The 18428-nt window shown below is 41.2% G+C and overlaps 1 protein-coding gene across 1 annotated transcript in view; it reads left to right on the top strand.

The window, feature by feature from the left end:
• Positions 1-18428, top strand: part of carhsp1 (calcium regulated heat stable protein 1) — a 44435-nt gene that overhangs the window by 14563 nt on the left and 11444 nt on the right. Inside the window, exon 2 of the mRNA XM_078558704.1 lies at positions 5497-5619. Within this exon, the coding sequence (XP_078414830.1) occupies positions 5497-5619 (123 nt within the window). The remainder of the gene's footprint in view (positions 1-5496; positions 5620-18428) is intronic.

The following is an 18428-nucleotide window of genomic DNA, read 5'->3' as shown; positions in this document are numbered from 1 at the left end:
GTCTTCTGTGGCAGTTATCCATGTCTGTTATGGCTGAATCCAATAAATAAGTTTTATCGTTCTTTCTAGACGTTTCAAAACAGTGGAGCTAACATGAATTGTGTCTGACAACAATTTTCCATGAGTCACTAGATGGGGAACAGGAGTAGGAGTCAGGCTGATATTTATTTTCACTTTCCCCTTCCTCTCTACTTCAAGCTCACTGATTGGAATCAATTATAGTACACCTACCACCACTGACTTGATGATTACTTAGGGTCTTCCTGGTCTCTATGGCTCTAATTGACACAAACTGACCACCTAATGAAATTAACTGTTAAATCATAAAGCCAATTTCATGTTGAAAGGAATCTTTGTGCTGGATCATTTGCGAATTGATCTAGGCAAATGATTCTCCATCTTTTCCTGAAGCAATGCATTTTTACAAAAGTTTTCATTTCCTGTTTGGATGCCACATATTTAATAAGACATCAATTGTTAAATGTACAGAGAGAGAGAGAGAAATCCATTTGTTTCCTCCTGACTTCGAAGCAACTAGAGAGACTATTAAATAAACACAGAGCAGAAAGCAAATATCTGCCAAATAGACAAACATCAAAAACCAATCAATGACTAGCCCCTAATTGGCCACTAGACCTGTCTAGATTAGAGATTCCCAAAATTTCTTTGCTGAGTCCCATTTCAGAGATTTACACCCAATGCCTGTCCCCTCTTACTAAGAATCAATATTTTTGCATAGAATAAGAGGATTTTATTTTCTCAGCTAACATAACATTTACTTAAGACGGAAAACATGAACAGCAAGGTACCGTTACTATGCAACTGAAAGGTGTTTGCTTGTCAGTGTTACTGACCAGGACCTTCCAAGCAACAATATAGACAATAAGAGGATTCAAACTCCAAATTAACCCACACATGAAAACTGACCTTGCTACAAATGCCCATTTAAATGTCACTAGCAGGTTTCAATTCTGTTTACTTATCCAATTTAGCAATCTGTTTTGAAACTAAAATCAATAAAATGCAAAAGAAATATGAAGTTAAAGACCACAAATGCAATATAACCTGAATATTAGAAACATCTTTTATTGAATCATACATATATACCTGAAGGAGTTAAGTATTTTTGGAACAGATCAGTGAAAATCTGCAATGTGGTCACAGCTTTCAAGGTGAGTTCAGCTTGCAAGGAAGTGGATTGACAGTGTTAGATGCCCATAAATAAATTTCCTAAATGTAAACAACCGCATTGCTCTTTTAGTACACTGTTGCTCTGTAAATTACTCTTAGGCTGAAGAAGGTCTAAATCTTTTTTAAAAAATGTTATCTTTACGTAAAAATCACAATTGGTTAAACATTATAAACTTGCTTTGCAGTTTGAGATCAGTGTTTTAATCAGCAATGTTGTAGCTGGCATTCAAAGAGAATTAAACCAAAATGGATGCCATGCAGTGTGACCTCTACCTCATCTGCTGGCACACGCAGAATTAGTTACTGCTCTCTGTTTCTCTCTCTCTTTCCTGAACAGTGCATTTAAGGATGGTACCCTGCATTACTAAACTGCTGTTGGCGATATGATTTTATACAACCGGTTGTCTGCTTTGGTTTGATAGATTACAGATCTCGTGTTACAGCAGCTTTAACTTGATATTGTAAAGAACTGATCAAATTTTTTTAAAGACCACATCCCTTTTCATAAATGTTAACCGTACTTGGTTTCATATAGTTAAAGTCACATATCAGCGATTACTGTGCCCAGGATTAATTCTATCACTTCAGTAATATAACTTTTCCAAGACAGACAAATATGATGAGATTTATGTTGTATAATGAAGTTGGGAAAAACTTACCTGTACATTAGGGAGGAAATAAATAATCCGATGGTGCAGCTAATGCAGATCATAGGTTGGATGTGCTACTTAAATATATATTGAGACATGCTAACTTTCTGTTTACCATTGGGAATCTGTTGCTTGCTGTTAAGATCTTGCTTAGGCACCAGAACCAGCTCCCAGATTGACAAATGTCAGAGTCGAGAGATCCGCACGTAAAACCTAGAATCTTCCTGCTTTGCTTCACTGTATTGAGTGTTTATCGACTTCAACTCATGCTCGTTAAACCCTACAAGCAGGTTCAATGGTAAATATAATTTCATAGACGAATAAAACAAGCCCCCCCCCCCAACGACTCTCCTCATATGCTGCTGACAATCCCACTGTAACACGCCCAGCTTTGGAGCCTCTCATTTGCACCACTAGTCAGCCAGGGAATTCATGAGCAGTGGACATAACAGAAAGGTCAGGTGACCAGTTAACACGACAGCAATGGTGCAGACACAGGCCATTTATGAGTAATGCCACAGATCAATGGTGGTATTCTAAAGTGATGCTATTTGCACATCATGTTAAAGGATTAGAGCAATGAGTGATGTAAGGAGTGGCCATTGAACAAGCTGACTTGCAGACATAAGAAGGGCGTCTCACATTTTGGTGACTTTCAGCTCCAAAAGCAGCATGTACAACGCAAGCTGCAGCTGGTTCTATCTGCGGAAATTTGGGGTGGGGGAGAACTCGGCTGAGCACACTTCACTGGGCCGATAGCTGTGAGAACTGAGAGTGTGTGCAGGTTGAGCAGAGGCTGATAGAGGAAGTGAGATGGATTACAGTTTTTAAGGTCTCTAGCTAAATTTTAAGACAAGGTCATGGCCAGAGTGTTGACAGTAATTTGCTGAGATGATTACAGTCCCTGGTTGATCCAGCTTGAAATTGGGGCGTGTACACAGAATTTATTGTATTTGCCACCTGATGCTGATTGACAGTGGTTTACGGGCTGTGGTAATTAGGCTGTAAAAGTGAACAGTGACAGCGACGTTAGTCGATTTTATGCAACTGAGAAACTAGCAATGAAACAATAGCAGAATTATTGCTGATAAAAAAGAGACGTGTCATTGAAACTTTACATCTTGTACTGATCAGGACACTTGCAAGGTTACCAAATTTTGAAGAGACCAACAATTTATACTGCATGAGAAAAGAGTGCTGATTCATTGGCAGGTGGACTCTGATCAAGGCATTGTCATGGAGAATACACTAGGGAACAGTTCTCCCCCAGGCTTTTCCTTAGATCCAGGAAAGGCAAGTTGACTCTGATTAGTTGAGGGGTCGCCATGGGGAATGCACCAGGGAACAGTTGTCCCCATGCTTCTGATAAATTGAAAAAGGCACAATGCCTGGACATGTTCTTTCTGCTTGCAGAGGACAGGGTCCTCTATATGTAGGTTCTACAAGCATAAATGAGCCACATTGCGAGCCCAATTATGATCTTAAATTGGCTAGTGACGTTCTTAGCACACTCGAGATTGTTCAGTAAGTGCTGTCTAATTGTGGAATTGGTTGTACACTACGTTCTATGCACAAGCTGGTTAAGTACGGTCAGTGCTCTGCATGTTGCAAACAGCCGGAAGAATGTGCTGTTTGATGCAATCCACCAGACTTTGAAGCGTATGGCCTATATGTCCATCACACTGGAGCCCCTGGAGCCTTCTCTATCGTTCTGTCAGATCATAGCTGACCCAAGGAAAGTCATGGTAGAGGCCAGAATTGGAGTAGTGCAGAGATCTCTGTGTGTTGTACAACTGGACGAGGTTGCAGCGCTGACTAGCAGCTAGACCGTGGAAGGATTAAGAATTTAAAACTGATGCGTTGCCAGACAGAGCCTGTGTATATCGGCAAGCACAGGGACAAAGGGTAAACGTGACCTGATGCAAGTTAAGTTAGATGCAGCTGAGCTTTGGTAAGTTTTGAAACATTCTTAACATATCTTGTGACTGAATGTTTCAGTTGAAGAGCATTCGAAATATATCCCCTATGGTTTCAAATTGGTAAGAAGCTTGTTTGGGTAAAACATAGGAATACAGGACTTAGGAGCAGGAGTAGGCCATTCGGCCCTTCAAGCCTGCTCCACTATTCATTAAGTTCATGGCTGATCTGGTTCTGGTTTCAACTCCACTTTCCTGTCTGCCCTCCCATAACGCTTGACTCCCTTGTCTAACAAAAATCTGTCCTTAACTCGGTCTGGAATAGATTTAAGGGCCCAGGCACCACTACTTTCTAGGGAAGAGAATTCCATACTCTAGTGACCCTCTGAGAAAGAAATTCCCTCATCTCTGTCTTAAAAGGGAGACCGCTTATTCTTAAACTATGTCCCTGAGTTCTCGTTTCCCTTACAAGAGGAAACATATTCCTGGTAAACCTATCCAGTCTCCTCAAGATTTTACTTGTTTCAATAAGATCACTTCTCATTCTTCTAAAACCCAATGGGTATAGGCCCAACCTGTTCAACCTTTAAAGATATTTCAACTTACGGGTAAGTCCAAGACTAGGAGACATAAATTTAAGATACTCGGGAAAAACTTCTTCTTCAGCCAAAGAGTGGTTAGAAATTGGAACTTGCTATCATATGTAAGAGTGATTGAGGCAATTGCCATCCATACATTTAAGCAGAATCTAGACAGGTACATGTGAGAGGAAGGAATAGAAGGATATGGCAATTGGGTGAAATGAAGTAAAGTGGGAGGAGGCTTTTGTAGAGCATAAATGCTGACATGGGCCAGTTGAGCCAAATAGCCGGTTTCTGTGCTGTACATTCATGTAATTCTTGTCCTACCCTTCAGATTCCATCTGATATTGAATCCTAACCCTCAGCAGTAAGCTTTGTGTTTTACGTATTAGATGTATATCAAGTGCTCCTTTGTGTTAGGTTTATGCAAATGTCCTGCAGCCTCACAATTGACTATTTTGGTGAATGTTGATGTTGTGAAGTCTGATCCGAGTTTGTCAGTGCAGTGCTGTTATCTTTCTGCTACAAAGTTGGAACCGGTGGAAATGTGACAAAGTGAATTCGCAAAATTATGTAGCAGTCCGCTGTAATTATACATGATGGAAGCATGATTTCTGTATCATATCAATGTGATGCTCTCATATACTCGGTAAGGGAGATTTACCAGAATGATTCCAGGGAGGGGTGGGGGGGTTTAGTTCGAAGGTTAGGTTGGAAAGGCTGGGGTTGTTCTCCTTGGAGCAAAGGAGATTGAGGGGAGATTTGACAGAGGTGTCCAAGATTATGACAGGCTTAGATAAGGTGGACAAGGAAAAACTCTTCCCATTGGCTGACTGTGGAAGGACAAGGATTGAAGATTTTGGGCAAAAAATACAGTGGGAATGTCAGGAAGAACTTCTTTATGCAGCGAACGGTAATGACCTGGGACTCGCTGCCTGTGGATCCACCACGTCTGTGGAAACAATCAATGATGCCAAAAGGAATTTGGGTGGGCACTTGAAGGAAATAAAATTACTGGGCTGCAGGGACCAGGTGGGATTGTCTAGATAGCTCTGCCAGGAGCCGGCATGGACTCAGTGGGCTGAATTGCCCCCTCCTGTGCTGTAAGTGACTGTATGTAGTTTAGGAGCTAATGTCATTCCTGTTATTCTGTTACAGAACTGCTCGGGCAGCAGAAGGTCCGGTCTTCAAAGGAACCTGTAAGTGCTTTTCCCGTTCAAAAGGTCATGGATTTATCATCCCTGCAGATGGAGGACCGGACATTTTTGTTCACATTTCGGAGTAAGTTGTTAGAGTCTACAGCATGTTTATATGGAATGATATCATGAGGGTAAGGTAAACAAATATGATCAAGAGTCAAAAAAAAAACCATTGCATAAGGGTGCTGTTGTCTAAACCTAGATTGAATAGTTGGCTAATTGATTGATAGCCTGTAGGTATAGTGGAATTAGTAAATTACTGATATCTTGAGGACTGGTATCAGCCATCTCTTTTGATAGGTAATCTTATTTTCAAAATAGTTATTATGTGCACTGTTGCAAAAAAAAAAAATTAGTGGTTATAGGCTCAGAGTTCGCTGGTGGAAGTAGTTTATAGGCCCTCTAACATAGTTGTAATGTTGGACACCGGTCTTAAGCAAGCAATAATTAAAGCTTGTAACAAGGGAATGAAATAACTGTGGGGGACTTCAACCGTTATAATGACTGAGCAAATCAAATGGCAATGGTAGCGTGGAAGATGAGTTTGTAGAATGCTTTCGCAAGAGTTTCCTGGAATAAAACTCTTTTAGATCTAGTAGTTCAAAATTAAGGTGAATTCCATATTAAATTTGAGAGCAACAGACTTGTCAAGAACAAGAATATTAAACTTAAATGAATCCAATTTCATGGGTATGAGGGAAGAGCTGGCTATAGTTGATTGGGTAAGTAGACTAAAAGGTATGGCGGTAAATAAGGGAAACATTGAAAGAACTGATTCAACATTTTCAACAAATATATACTCCATTTAAAATAAAACAGCAAAAAAGGTCTGCCTGTGGTTTACTGGAGAGTTTAAGGATTATGTTAGATCAGACAGGTTGAGTGAGTAGGCAAATACATGGCAGGTGCAGTATAACATGGATAAGTGTGAGGTTATCCATTTTGGTAGGAAAAACAGAATGGCACAGTATTATTTAAATGGTGATAGATTGGGAAATGTTGATGTACAAAGGGACCTGGGTGTCCTTGTATCCCACCACTGAAAGCAAGCATGCCCATGCAGCAAGCAGTTAGGAAGGCAAATGGTATGTTGGCCTTTATTATGAGAGGACCTGAGTACAGGAGCAAGGATGTCTTAATGCAGCTGTACAGGAGCCTTGGTGAGGCCGCACCTGGAGTATTGTGCAGTTTTGGTCTCCTTACCAAAGAAAGGATATACTTGCCATAGAGGGAGTGCAGTGAAGGTTCACCAGACTGATTCCCGAGATGGCAGGATTGTTGTGAGAGGAGAAATTGGGCCGACTATGCCTATATTCACTGGAGTTTAGAAGAATGAGAGGAGATCTCATTGAAACATAAAAATTCTGACAGGGCTGGACAAACTGGATGCAGGACTAATATCTCCTCTGGCTGGGTGGTCTAGAACAAGGGGTCACAGTCTCAGGGGTAGACCATTTAGGAGTGAGATGAGGAGAAACTTCTTCACTCAGAGGGTGGTGAACCTATGGAATTCTCTACCACAGAAAGTTGTGGAGGCCAAGTCACTGAATATATTGAAGAAGGAAATGGATAGATTTCTGGACCCGAAAGGCGTCAAGGAGTATGGGGAGAGTGCGGGAGTACAGCGTTGAGATAGAGGATCAGTCATGATCATGTGGAAGGGTGGAGCAGATTGGAAGAGCCGAATGACCTACTCCTGCTCCTATTTTCTATGTTTCTAAAAACAGAGTTGTAAAATGTTGCAAATAATAATAGTGAATCTGAGGCCTGGGAGGTTTTAGAAACCAGCAAAGGGTGACCAAAAAGTTGATTAAAGATAGGGAGAAATAGAATATGAAAGTAAATTAACCAGGAATTAAAAACAGATGATGAGAGTTTTTACAAATACATAAAAATAAATAAATATATAAAAAGGAGGAGAGTAGTTTAAAAAAAAACATTGGTCCTTTAGGGGCAGAGACAGGTGAAATGATCCTGGGATATGAGGAAATGGCAGAGAAATTAAAACAATTATTTTATGTCCATCTTCACAGCAGAAGACACCAATTACAAACCAGAAATCGAGGGTAACGCTAGGGCTAATAAGGTTGTTAAGATCATCAGGGAAAATGTATTAGAGAAACTTGAGGGGCTAAACGTCTACAAATCCCCGTGATCTGATGTATTATCTACCTCTGCTCCTATTTCCGTGTTCTAAGATGTGTTACAGGAATATTATCAAACAACATTCGACACTGAGCCACATAAGGAGATATTAGGAAAGGTGACCAAAAACTTGGTCAAAGAGGGGTGGATTTTATTGAGCGTCTTAATGGAGGAGAGGAAGAGAGGCAGTGAGATTTAAGGAGGGAATTCCTGAGCTTAGGGCCGTGGCAGCTGAAGCCACAGCTGTCAGTGGTGGGGGAAGTAAAAAATCAGGGATGCGCCAGCGTCAGAATTAGGGGAATGCCGAGATCTTGGAGGATTGTGGGGCTGAAGGAGATTACTGAAATCGGGAGGGACATGGCCCTGAAAGGATTTGAAAACGAGGATGAGAATTTTAAAATTGAGGTGTCATGTATTTGGGAGCTATGCCAGTCTGAGTGCAGGTGTGTTGGCTGAACAGGACTTGTGTGTTAGGATATTGGCAGGGGAGTTTTGGATCAGTTTGAGTGTGCAACTTTGGTAGTGGGCAGCTAGGAGAGCATTGGAATAGTTGAGCCTATAGGTAACAAAGGTGTGGATGAAGGTTTCAGCAGCAAATGAGCTGAGGCAGGGCAGTGGTGGGCAACATTATGGAGTATGTGGTCATGGTGATGTGAAGAATATGTGGGTGGAAGTACTAGTTGTGGTGTAATAGGATGTCAACATTGTGAACAGTCTGCTTTAGCCTCAAACAGTGACCAGTAAGAGGAATGGAATCAGCGGCTGAGAAACTGAGTTTGTGATGGGGATTTCGGGTAGTAAATAAAGTTTATTGTATGTTTAATCTGTGTTTTTAATGATAACGTTGATCTTCCTGTCCTTGAGAGATCAAAGGTGCATAAAAACCTGGAATTAAAAGTCTAATGATAACCATGAAACCATTGTTGGTCGTTGTAAAAACTCTGGTTCACTAATGTCCTTTAGGGAAGAAAATCTGCCGCCCTTACCTGATCTGGCCTACATGTGACTCCAGAACCACAGCAATATGGTTGACTCTTAAATGCCCTCTGAACAAGGGCAATTAGGGATGGACCAGCCAGCGACGCCCACATCCCATGAATGAATAAAAAAAAACATTCATGAGCATGACATTTGAGTCAGGATACCACCTGTGGCATAGACATAGGCTGATCAGCCCAAGTGATGTGTACCAGTGTTCAAACTCATCGTGAGGATCTTCTTGCTCCCAATTACCTCTCAACATCCTGCCCCCATATCCTTTAGTTCACTTCCCCTCGCATACCCATCAAAGTCTTTTCCTTAAATATGTTGGTGCTTGCTCCTTCAATCAATCCATGTGGTAGTGAGTCCCACTTGCTCACAACTGTGTGTGAAATTCCCGTGAAATTCTCTACTTGATCTGTTACTGGCTACCTTATGCATCTTTAGCCCCAGATCTCTTTGCTCCTCTCCTCATTTAGCTTCATACTTTCCAAGGAATAAGTGGTGTCCTCAGTTCCTCCAACAAAAATTACTTCATATTGAATTCAGTTTGTCATTTATCTGTCCACTCTGCAAATTTGATTGGCATTCTGTATTTTGGTGCACTCCTCCAAAATATGAGCTATAGTCTCCAATTTGGTATCATCTGCAAATTTCAACAACGTTTCTCCAATTTTAGAGTCCAAATCTTTGATGTGTTTGGTAAATGAACAGTGGTCACAATGTAGATCCTGAATCTTTTATAGGTTTATTCTTAAAACCCTTTTTGCAAACAATATCATGTTTGAAATTCTGTAATTATTGTAACCTGGGCTTTTTTGATTTAAAACAAAAACAGAAATATCTGGAAAAACTCAGCAGGTCTGGCAGCATCGGCGGAGAAGAACAAAGTTGACGTTTCGAGTCCTCATTACCCTTCAACAGAACTAAGTAAATATAGGAGAGGGGTGAAATGTAAGCTGGTTTAAGGTGGGGGGGAGAAGTGGGGTGGGGGGGAGGTGGTGGTTGTAGGGACAAGCAAGCAGTGATAGGAGCAGATAACCAAAAGATGTCACAGACAAAAGGACAAAGAGGTGTTAAAGGTGGTGATATTATCTAAAAGAATGTGCTAATTAAGAATGGATAGCAGGACACGCAAGGTACAGATAGCTCTAGTGGGGGTGGAGTGAAATAAGACTAAAAGGGTATAAAAGGTATAGATTTAAAAACAATGGAGAATAGGTGGGAAAAGAAAAATCTATATAAATTATTGGAAAAAAACAAAAGGGAGGGGGAAGAAACGGGAAGGGGGTGGGGATGGAGGAGGGAGTTCAAGATCTAAAGTTATTGAACTCAATATTCAGTCCGGAAGGCTGTAAAGTGCCTAGTCGGAAGATGAGATGCTGTTTCTCCAGTTTACGTTGAGCTTCACTGGAACAATGCAGCAAGCCAAGGACAGACATGTGGGCAAGAGAGCAGGGTGGAGTGTTAAAATGGCAAGCGACAGGGAGGTCTTGGTCATTCTTGCGGACAGACTGAAGGTGTTCTGCAAAGCGGTCGCCCAGTCTGCATTTGGTCTCTCCAATGTAGAGGAAACCGCATTGGGAGCAACGAATGCAGTAGACTAAGTTGGGGGAAGTGCAAGTGAAATGCTGCTTCACTTGAAAGGAGTGTTTGGGCCCTTGAACGGTGAGGAGAGAGGAAGTGAAGGGGCTGGTGTTGCATATTTTGCGTATGGATGGGGAGGTGCCGTAGGTGGGGGTTGAGGAGTAGGGGGTGATGGAGGAGTAGACCAGGGTGTCACGGAGGGAACGATCCCTACGGAATGCCGCCGGGGGGGGTGAAGGGAAGATGTGTTTGGTGGTGGCATCATGCTGAAGTTGGCGGAAATGGCGGAGGATGATCCTTTGAATGCGGAGGCTGGTGGGGTGATAAGTGAGGACAAGGGGGACCCTATCATGTTTCTGGGAGGGAGGAGAAGGCGTGAGGGTGGATGTGCGGGAGATGGGCCGGACACGGTTGAGGGCCCTGTCAACAACCGTGGGTGGAAAACCTTGGTTAAGGAAGAAAGAGGACATGTCAGAGGATCTGTTTTTGAAGGTAGCGTCATCAGAACAGATGCGACGGAACTGAGAGAATGGGATGGAGTCCTTACAGGAAGCGGGGTGTGAGGAGCTGTAGTCGAGGTAGCTGTGGGAGTCGGTAGGCTTGTAATGGATATTGGTGGACAGTCTATCACCAGAAATTGAGAGACAGGTCAAGGAAGGGAAGGGAAGTGTCAGAGATGGACCATGTGAAAATGATGGAGGGGTGGAGATTGGAAGCAAAATTAATAAGTTTTTCCAGGTCCCTACGAGAGCATGAAGTAATCATCGATGTACCGGAGAAAGAGTTGTGGGAGGGGGCCGGGGTAGGACTGGAACAAGGATTGTTCCACATACCCCATAAAGAGACAGGCATAGCTTTTTGATATAATGTTGCTGTCAGACACGTACTGAGTGAACATCTGAGAATGAGATTAATTTTACTACAGAGCTCAGCAGCTTCATTTGAACTTGCAAAATGGTCTGAAGGTAACGTTTGAAAGCCATTTAAAAGTTCCTATCAGGAAACAAAATCTTAAGGTGCCAAAATATTTATTTTTAAACAATCACCTTTTGTCTATATTATTTAAAACTTGTATACATTCTTCAGATTTCAAAGCAAAAAAGAATGAACAACTTAACCTATTTCTCTCACTTGGTGGCACACAAATAGTTAAAAATGCATGCTTGTGATAAATGTTAACCCTAAAGAATACAAGGGTCATCAATCCTCTGTGTTTTTTTATAAACCCTTTTCTGTTTTTAGAAACAGTAACAAACAAAATGTTTCTAATGGTTCAAATTATAATTGCACCAAGTTCCATTAGATTGTTTGAACTGTAATGCAGCCTTCTTGCTCCAGCTTTCAAGAACCATTTTAATGACTTTTTATGTTCATTGCCATGGTTACAAATATTTGACAAGCTGCACTTTTGCTTCGGATTATACAATTACCACCGCACATGACAAAAGACATCCTAGAGTTTGTTACGTCTGCAGGAGATTAGTCTGACAAGTTACAGGTGAATTTGCAAGATTGAGCAAATGGAGAATTTGCAGTTCTGTGGATTCCTACTCTTAATTGCTCCTGAGCTAAGGTTGTGCTGGCTGATTAGTCTGAAGCGTCTGCATTAAGGGTGGGAGTACCCTGTCACTGCTCCTTGCTTCCTGCAATGTGTTCAGCAGCCACTTTTGCATGGCTGCTGGTGGCCCCAGAGTTGCTGTTGATCCAACAATCACATGGCTGTCTGTCTGGGTTGGAAAATTCCAGACATGCACTACCCTCTGAGAGAAGGAATTCCTTTGCATCTCAGTTTTAAATGAGTGTCTCCTTATTCTGTAACTATGTCCTCTAGTTCAAGATTCCCCCACTGGCTGGTTCAGTTCCTTCTTCCCGAAGTGAAGGCCTTGAAACTTGAGGTTCCATTTAAGCAGCTGTGATGGCTTTTTCAATCAACTATTCGGAGGTTTGCCTTTTCAGGTGGACTCAGCAGGTCAGCCGGTTTTTGGGAGAGAAGGTAGATTTCCTATTCCTCGCTAATTCTGTGGTTACAGCACTTGCAGATTGCTTGGACTTTTTTTTGGCAGAACTGCAGTTGGTTCCTCAATACCTTCCTCTTTGTCCTCCCTTGGTCAAGAACCCTCTCTGATGTTGTTTCTCAGAGTTCTTCCTGGGGCTGTGCACACAAAATGGCTGTTCTTAGGCTTGTCTTTATAACAACCAAAACAAAGTGGCTGCTATGTTAATTTCACCGAAGCATTATTCTGCCAGGCAAAGAAGTTAATTATGTTGAGGTCATTTGAGGCCCCTTCAAGCCTCCTGTTCCCTCCGAAGTAAAACTTTGGTTTTTCACACTTTTTAGAATTCAACGGCCATCCTTGGATGGGTCTTTACATTTTTAATGACTCTTGGTAGCCAGCTTTAGAGATACGAATCTGACAAGGTTTGAATAAACACCAAAAGGTGCCATGTTGCCTGTCCATACTTCCATTGTGAAAAAGACTTTTGAACTCAATGCAAAAGTTTGAATACAGAATTGTGCCTTTAAAACAGTTGTCCTTAAAATCTGTAATATCATAATTACAGTTCGTGACTGTCTTTGCAGAGTATGCCCTTCGGTAGATTGGCACCATTCACATCAGTAGCCTTTTGGGGCCATAAGACAACATGGAATGTTAGCAGTGAGTGGGAGTTATGGAATTAGTTCTTTTGGGTTTATGTCTGTCGGTGAGCAATGGCTTAACTCTCTCAACCCAAATTAGGGATCCAATTTGTGGATTTTCTTTTCACCTGCGACCAAATGGAGGAGTACTCACACCGTATGTTCAGATCAGAGAATGATGCTGTACATTATAGTTGGAGCTGTTCCCACAATTTAAGATTATTTAGATCAAACAAGAAACTCTGCACTTGAAGACTGCTGAAGGGAGCAACAATATAAAACAATTTGTGGAACCTAAAATGCACATTCTGGGTTCGTGCTGCCTGCTATCGAACTCCTCACCTTGGAGCAGTCTACTTGCCATTTATTTTTACAGTAAAAATATTTTAGTTTGAGATTAATAAATCAGCTGTTTACTGGATAGCAACTAAACCAGGAATATAGACATTTATAAGAACATAAGAATGCGGCCCCTCGAGCTAACTCTGCCATTCAATAAGATCATGGCTGATTTACCTCAACTCAATTTTCCTGTTCTATCCCCATATCCCTTGATTCCCTTAATGTCCAAAAATCTAATGATCTCAACCGTTTATATACTTAACTACTGAGCATCCATAGCCCTCTGGGATAGAGAATTCCAAAGATGCACAACCCTCTTGAGCAGAAAAACTATGCAAAATTGTTTTACTTTCATTCTGAGAATGGGAAATATGTAAAACTTTATATTTTCTATTTTGCCTTCACTATTAAAATTGGTCCTGCCTAAGTATGCCACTGCCTGTGTGTGCTAATAGTTGAATCCTGAATAAAAAGCTGGTATGAAGGTGATGGTAGAATGGTTTGTGTTTACTAGAAGAAAAGGAAGGAAAATCAGTGGGTGAGTTACTCCTTTGTGGCCAAATCAAGAATGACATTGACAAAGGCCTATCCACCCAATTGGAAAGGAAATAGTGAATTGTGCAGGCTGACCTAAGAGAGGACGAAAACAATTAAACTTTACTTGAATAAAAAGGAGAGCCAAAGAACATGGAGGAAATGGGTTGGTTATATCTATTCCTCTTGTGTGCAATTATAAACGTGCTGCTGAATACGTGCATTATTACTTTCTAAATGTTGGGGGCAAAATTACAAATTGAATATACATGCAACATGTACTCCTCAGGGTAGCAAGGGAGTGAACTTGGGCCAAAAGCCACCATGCATGGCAAACCTGGTTACATTTTGTAAAGGTAAAGCTTATGTGGTGAGGCTTTAATATCATTCAGGCAGCAATGTGCGCAATGAGAAATAAAAGATTTTCAGTTAATTGTTGTATTTCGTTTTGTTTGGAAGAATATTTCATTACTGATAAATCTTCAGTAATGGCTACTTATTGAGTGCTGTATTTAGATGGTCAGAAATTGACAGTGTTGTACCATTTCTGCATGTCACTCTGTGCTGTCAGCAACCACCATGATCAAGTCCTCCAGACACTTGTTCTTGTTACTGTTACCTCTGGCTGCAACCTGTTGGGCTGTTGAGTATATGTAGAAATAAAAGCTCCCTCTTTGCTGTTGCTGATATAAAGAGATCACATAAACAATGGCCCAGACACCCTAATGGTGCAGAGAGAAGGAATTTGTGACTGTTCACATATGGTCTGGTAACCCTGTCCAAATGCTGGTGGGCAGGCACATGGTGCCAGTAGTGCATGTGCCTAAAGTGGGTCGGCAGAGGTAAGCAGCACTGGTTGCAAGAGATAGTGGAATTTCAATTGAAAATTCTGCCACTTTTGCTGCAAGTGGTTTTCCTGACAATACCAATTGCTTTTGGAAAACCAGCATTTCAAATTTGAAGCTTCCCCCTCCTTCAATGTCCTTTAATAATGTTGGATGCTAGGAATACATTCACTGTGGCCATAACTTCTGACCAGCAGACAAAGGTTGGGACTTGGTGTAACTGGACCCTACCGGTCCATCCATATTGTGCCCGAGAACCATGCAGTTTGGGTCTCTGAAAGCCATCAAATACTTCATCTATTTATTAAAGCTGTAAAATTCATTTATTTCCAATATTGCTGTTCTTGTGATTTTTAATGCAGCCCTCTTTATTAAACGGCTCAATCTTCAGGTGTTCTTGTAATTTGGGGCTCTCTTTCATCTCCTCCATCTTTACTTTCAATCTTAGTATCTCTGATAGAAACTCATGCTTTGGCTTCACTATGTGAAGAAGAAAATTCTTTTGAAAATTATTTTACTTTGGTCAGAGGAGTAATTGTGTTGAAATGAATTGAAAGACATTTCCAGTACTTTTAATTCCCAAAATACAATTGGTTCAGTTTCTCAAGTGGTTGCTTGGCTCCCTCAATGGCTGTGTGTTAATGCACGATGCGGTGCTGAGTCATACAAACTATGAAGGTCCCTGGTTTCTCTTGGATTAGGTTACCTCGGCTAGTATGACTAGTGGGTATGCCACAGTTGACCTCAGAATTAGGCAGAGAAAGAAGTTTATTGCTATTAGTGCAAACTGCTAGAATGTGTGTACGTTTTAGGTAGGGGAGTGAGGGTAAGAGATGTCAGGGGAAGAGCAGATTGGACTTGGCAATTGAATAGAAGTAAATATAGCACTGTGTCACCATGCCACTTCTTGTAAGGATTCTATCCCAATCCTCCAAGCTTCTCCATCTCTGTTGTATCTGTTTTGATGATGCCATGTTCTATACCAATGTTTCCAATATGTCTTTCTCTTCCGAAGATTTTCATCAAAGTTGACAGAGCCCTCAACTGTACCCATCTTATTTCCCACCCTTCTGTCCTCATCCCTCCCAGAACCATGTCAAGTTTTTCATGGTCCTCACCTTCCATCCCACTAGCCTCAACATTTAATGGGTCATTTCCTGCCACTTCTAGCCTGATGACACCACCAAGTATATCCCCCCTTCCCCTTTCAGCCTTAAAAAGGGACCATTCCCTCTGTGACATCCTGGTCCACTCTTGCAACACCTGCTCCCCTTCCCGCAGTACTTCTTCTCGAGATGCAACACCTGCCCTTTCACCACCTCCCTTCCCACCATCAAAGGTCAGAAATATACCTTCCAGGTGAAGCAGTGATTGACATGTACGTATTTCACTTAAGTATTCTGTGCTGACAATGTGACCTCCACACTGGGGAGATCAATGCGGTTTTGGTGGTCATTTTGCTGATCACCTTCATTCAGTTGCCATTGTGACCCTGAGCTTCCAGTCGCTTGCCACTTTAACTCTCTGTCCTCGGCCTGCTACACTGTGCCAGTGAAGCTCAGTGGAAGCTCAAGGAACAGCAGCTCACCTTTCGATTAAGCCCCTTTACAACTTTCATTTGACTCTCAATCTAGTTCAACAACGACAGATCACAGCTGCTGCTCCCATCTTTTTTCAGGCAGCATCTGCCAGTCAGGAATGGTGCTGGTGTTGCCATTTACGACTTTTATGCTCATTTTTCTTTTGTTTATTCTCATTACCATTCCTTTTCATCATCACTTTTATCATTTAATCTCTCCTGCCTTCCACTCAGAGATATTTCCTTTTGTTCTTTCCTCCCCTTCCAACCCCTTCTCTCCTCCCACCCCTCCCCAGCCTCTAACTTTAAACGTTTTCCAGGCCTGATGGAAGTGGCAGACCTGAAAGGTTAACGCTGTTTTTCTCTCTACAGATACTGTCTGCACTGCTGAGTATTCCCAGCGTTTTCAGTTTAAATTTCAGATTTCCAACATCTGTAGTATTTTGCTTTTGTACAACATAATCAAATTCAAGTGTTAGGTCTGAAAAGGAGAAACGGAACACAGTTAGTAATTTTGGTAAGGCTAACATTAACAGGATGAGAATGGCACTGACAACAAAACTGCTATCGGATAAAACTGCAGGTGAAGAATGGAAGGTGTTCATAAAGAATACAGGATTTTACCCCCCACCAAGGGGTTAAAAAGCTCTACACACCAAATAAAACAGACCAAATAGTTGACAAAATTGGTGAGAGATTGCATAGCCCTAAAAGAAAAAACAAACTACAGTGCAAAGAACGTGCAGATCCAGGGGACTGCGATGGATATAAAGAACAGCAAAGGAAGATTAGAAAAATATAGAGCTGTGAAAAAAAAAAGTACAAAAAATACTTGAGGAATATAAAGACTGATACAAAGTTTTTACAATATATTCAAAGAAAAAGGATAATGTGGGCCCTTTAAAAATAGATGTTGGTAATATTGCAAATAAAAGTAAGGAAATGGCAGGCTTGTTGAATAATTGCTTATGTCAGTCTTCATAGTAGAGAGAGAGAGAGAGAGAAAGGATACGTTACCTGACATTCCAGTGAAACTAGTAATGAATTAAGGACTATTGATCAGTAAGAAAATGGTACTGGATAAAATAATGACACTAAAGATTTGCACAGCCTTGGGCTAGTTTCTATCCAGGGTTTTAAAGGAAACAGAGAAAATAGAAAATTTTCATACAGAAAGAGGCCATTTGGCTCATCATGTCTTTGCCAGTTGACAAAGAGCTATCCAGCCTAGTCCTACTTTCAGGCTCTTGGTGCGTAGATGTCTGTTATGACACTTCAAGTGCATATCCAATGTTAACTGGATCTACGCTGGTTGGTGAAGTTAAAACTAAGAGACAGCAGTTTGCTGGAGAGAGTTTATTGACTTAGTTCACAGTTAACACTACTCCAACACACCAGTGTCCCAGCTGTCGTCTTTTTATAGATGTACAAATACAGATCATCTGTTTAACAATGTAACTGCCATTAAACCTTAACAATGTGATTAATAAGACATTGGCATCCAATAATTTTTTTCTCTGCAATAAGGGTTTATTGCCCTGCTGCCTTCAGTGATTTGTGGACATGCAAATCTTTGGTCTCTTTGTTCCTCTACACTTCTCAATATCCAACCCTTTATTGTGTGTTACCTTGCCTTGTTTGCTTTTCCCAAATGCATTACCTCACACTTCTCAGGATTGAATTCCTTTTGCCACTTTTCTGCCCGCCTGGCCAGTCCATTGATATCTTCCTCAATATCAACCAAACGACCCAATTTTTGTACCATCTGCAAACTTCTTAATCATGCCCGCTTCTTTTAATTCTAAATCATTGCTTTATACTATGAAAAGCACAAAACTTAGTATGAAGCTCTGTGGAACCCCATTGAAGTTACAAAAACACCAGTCGACCATAACCTTTTGCTTACTGCCACTGGCCTAAAATTACTTGGGACATCTCTTCCTTTTTAAACAACAGAACAATGTTAGCAGTCCTCTGGCACCATACCTGTAGCCGGAGAGAATTGGAAAATGATGGTCAACGCTTCCACTATTTCCTCCCTTGCTTCTTTTAGCAGCGTGGGATACATTTCATCTGGGCTTTTGGTAAGGAAATTGTAGATGCTTTAGCCATAATCTTCAAAAGCTCTCATGAATCAGGAATTGGCTCTGTAGATTGGAAAATTGCAAATACAACTTCATTATTTAAGAAATGAGAGAGAGGGAGAAGAATTAGAAATTGTAGACCTGTTAGTCTAGCAT

Source organism: Cetorhinus maximus, chromosome 15 (assembly GCF_964194155.1).
Source record: "Cetorhinus maximus chromosome 15, sCetMax3.hap1.1, whole genome shotgun sequence".
NCBI lineage: Eukaryota > Metazoa > Chordata > Chondrichthyes > Lamniformes > Cetorhinidae > Cetorhinus > Cetorhinus maximus.
Note: the sequence above shows the minus strand (reverse complement) of the source record. Positions and strands in the feature narration are given on the sequence as shown.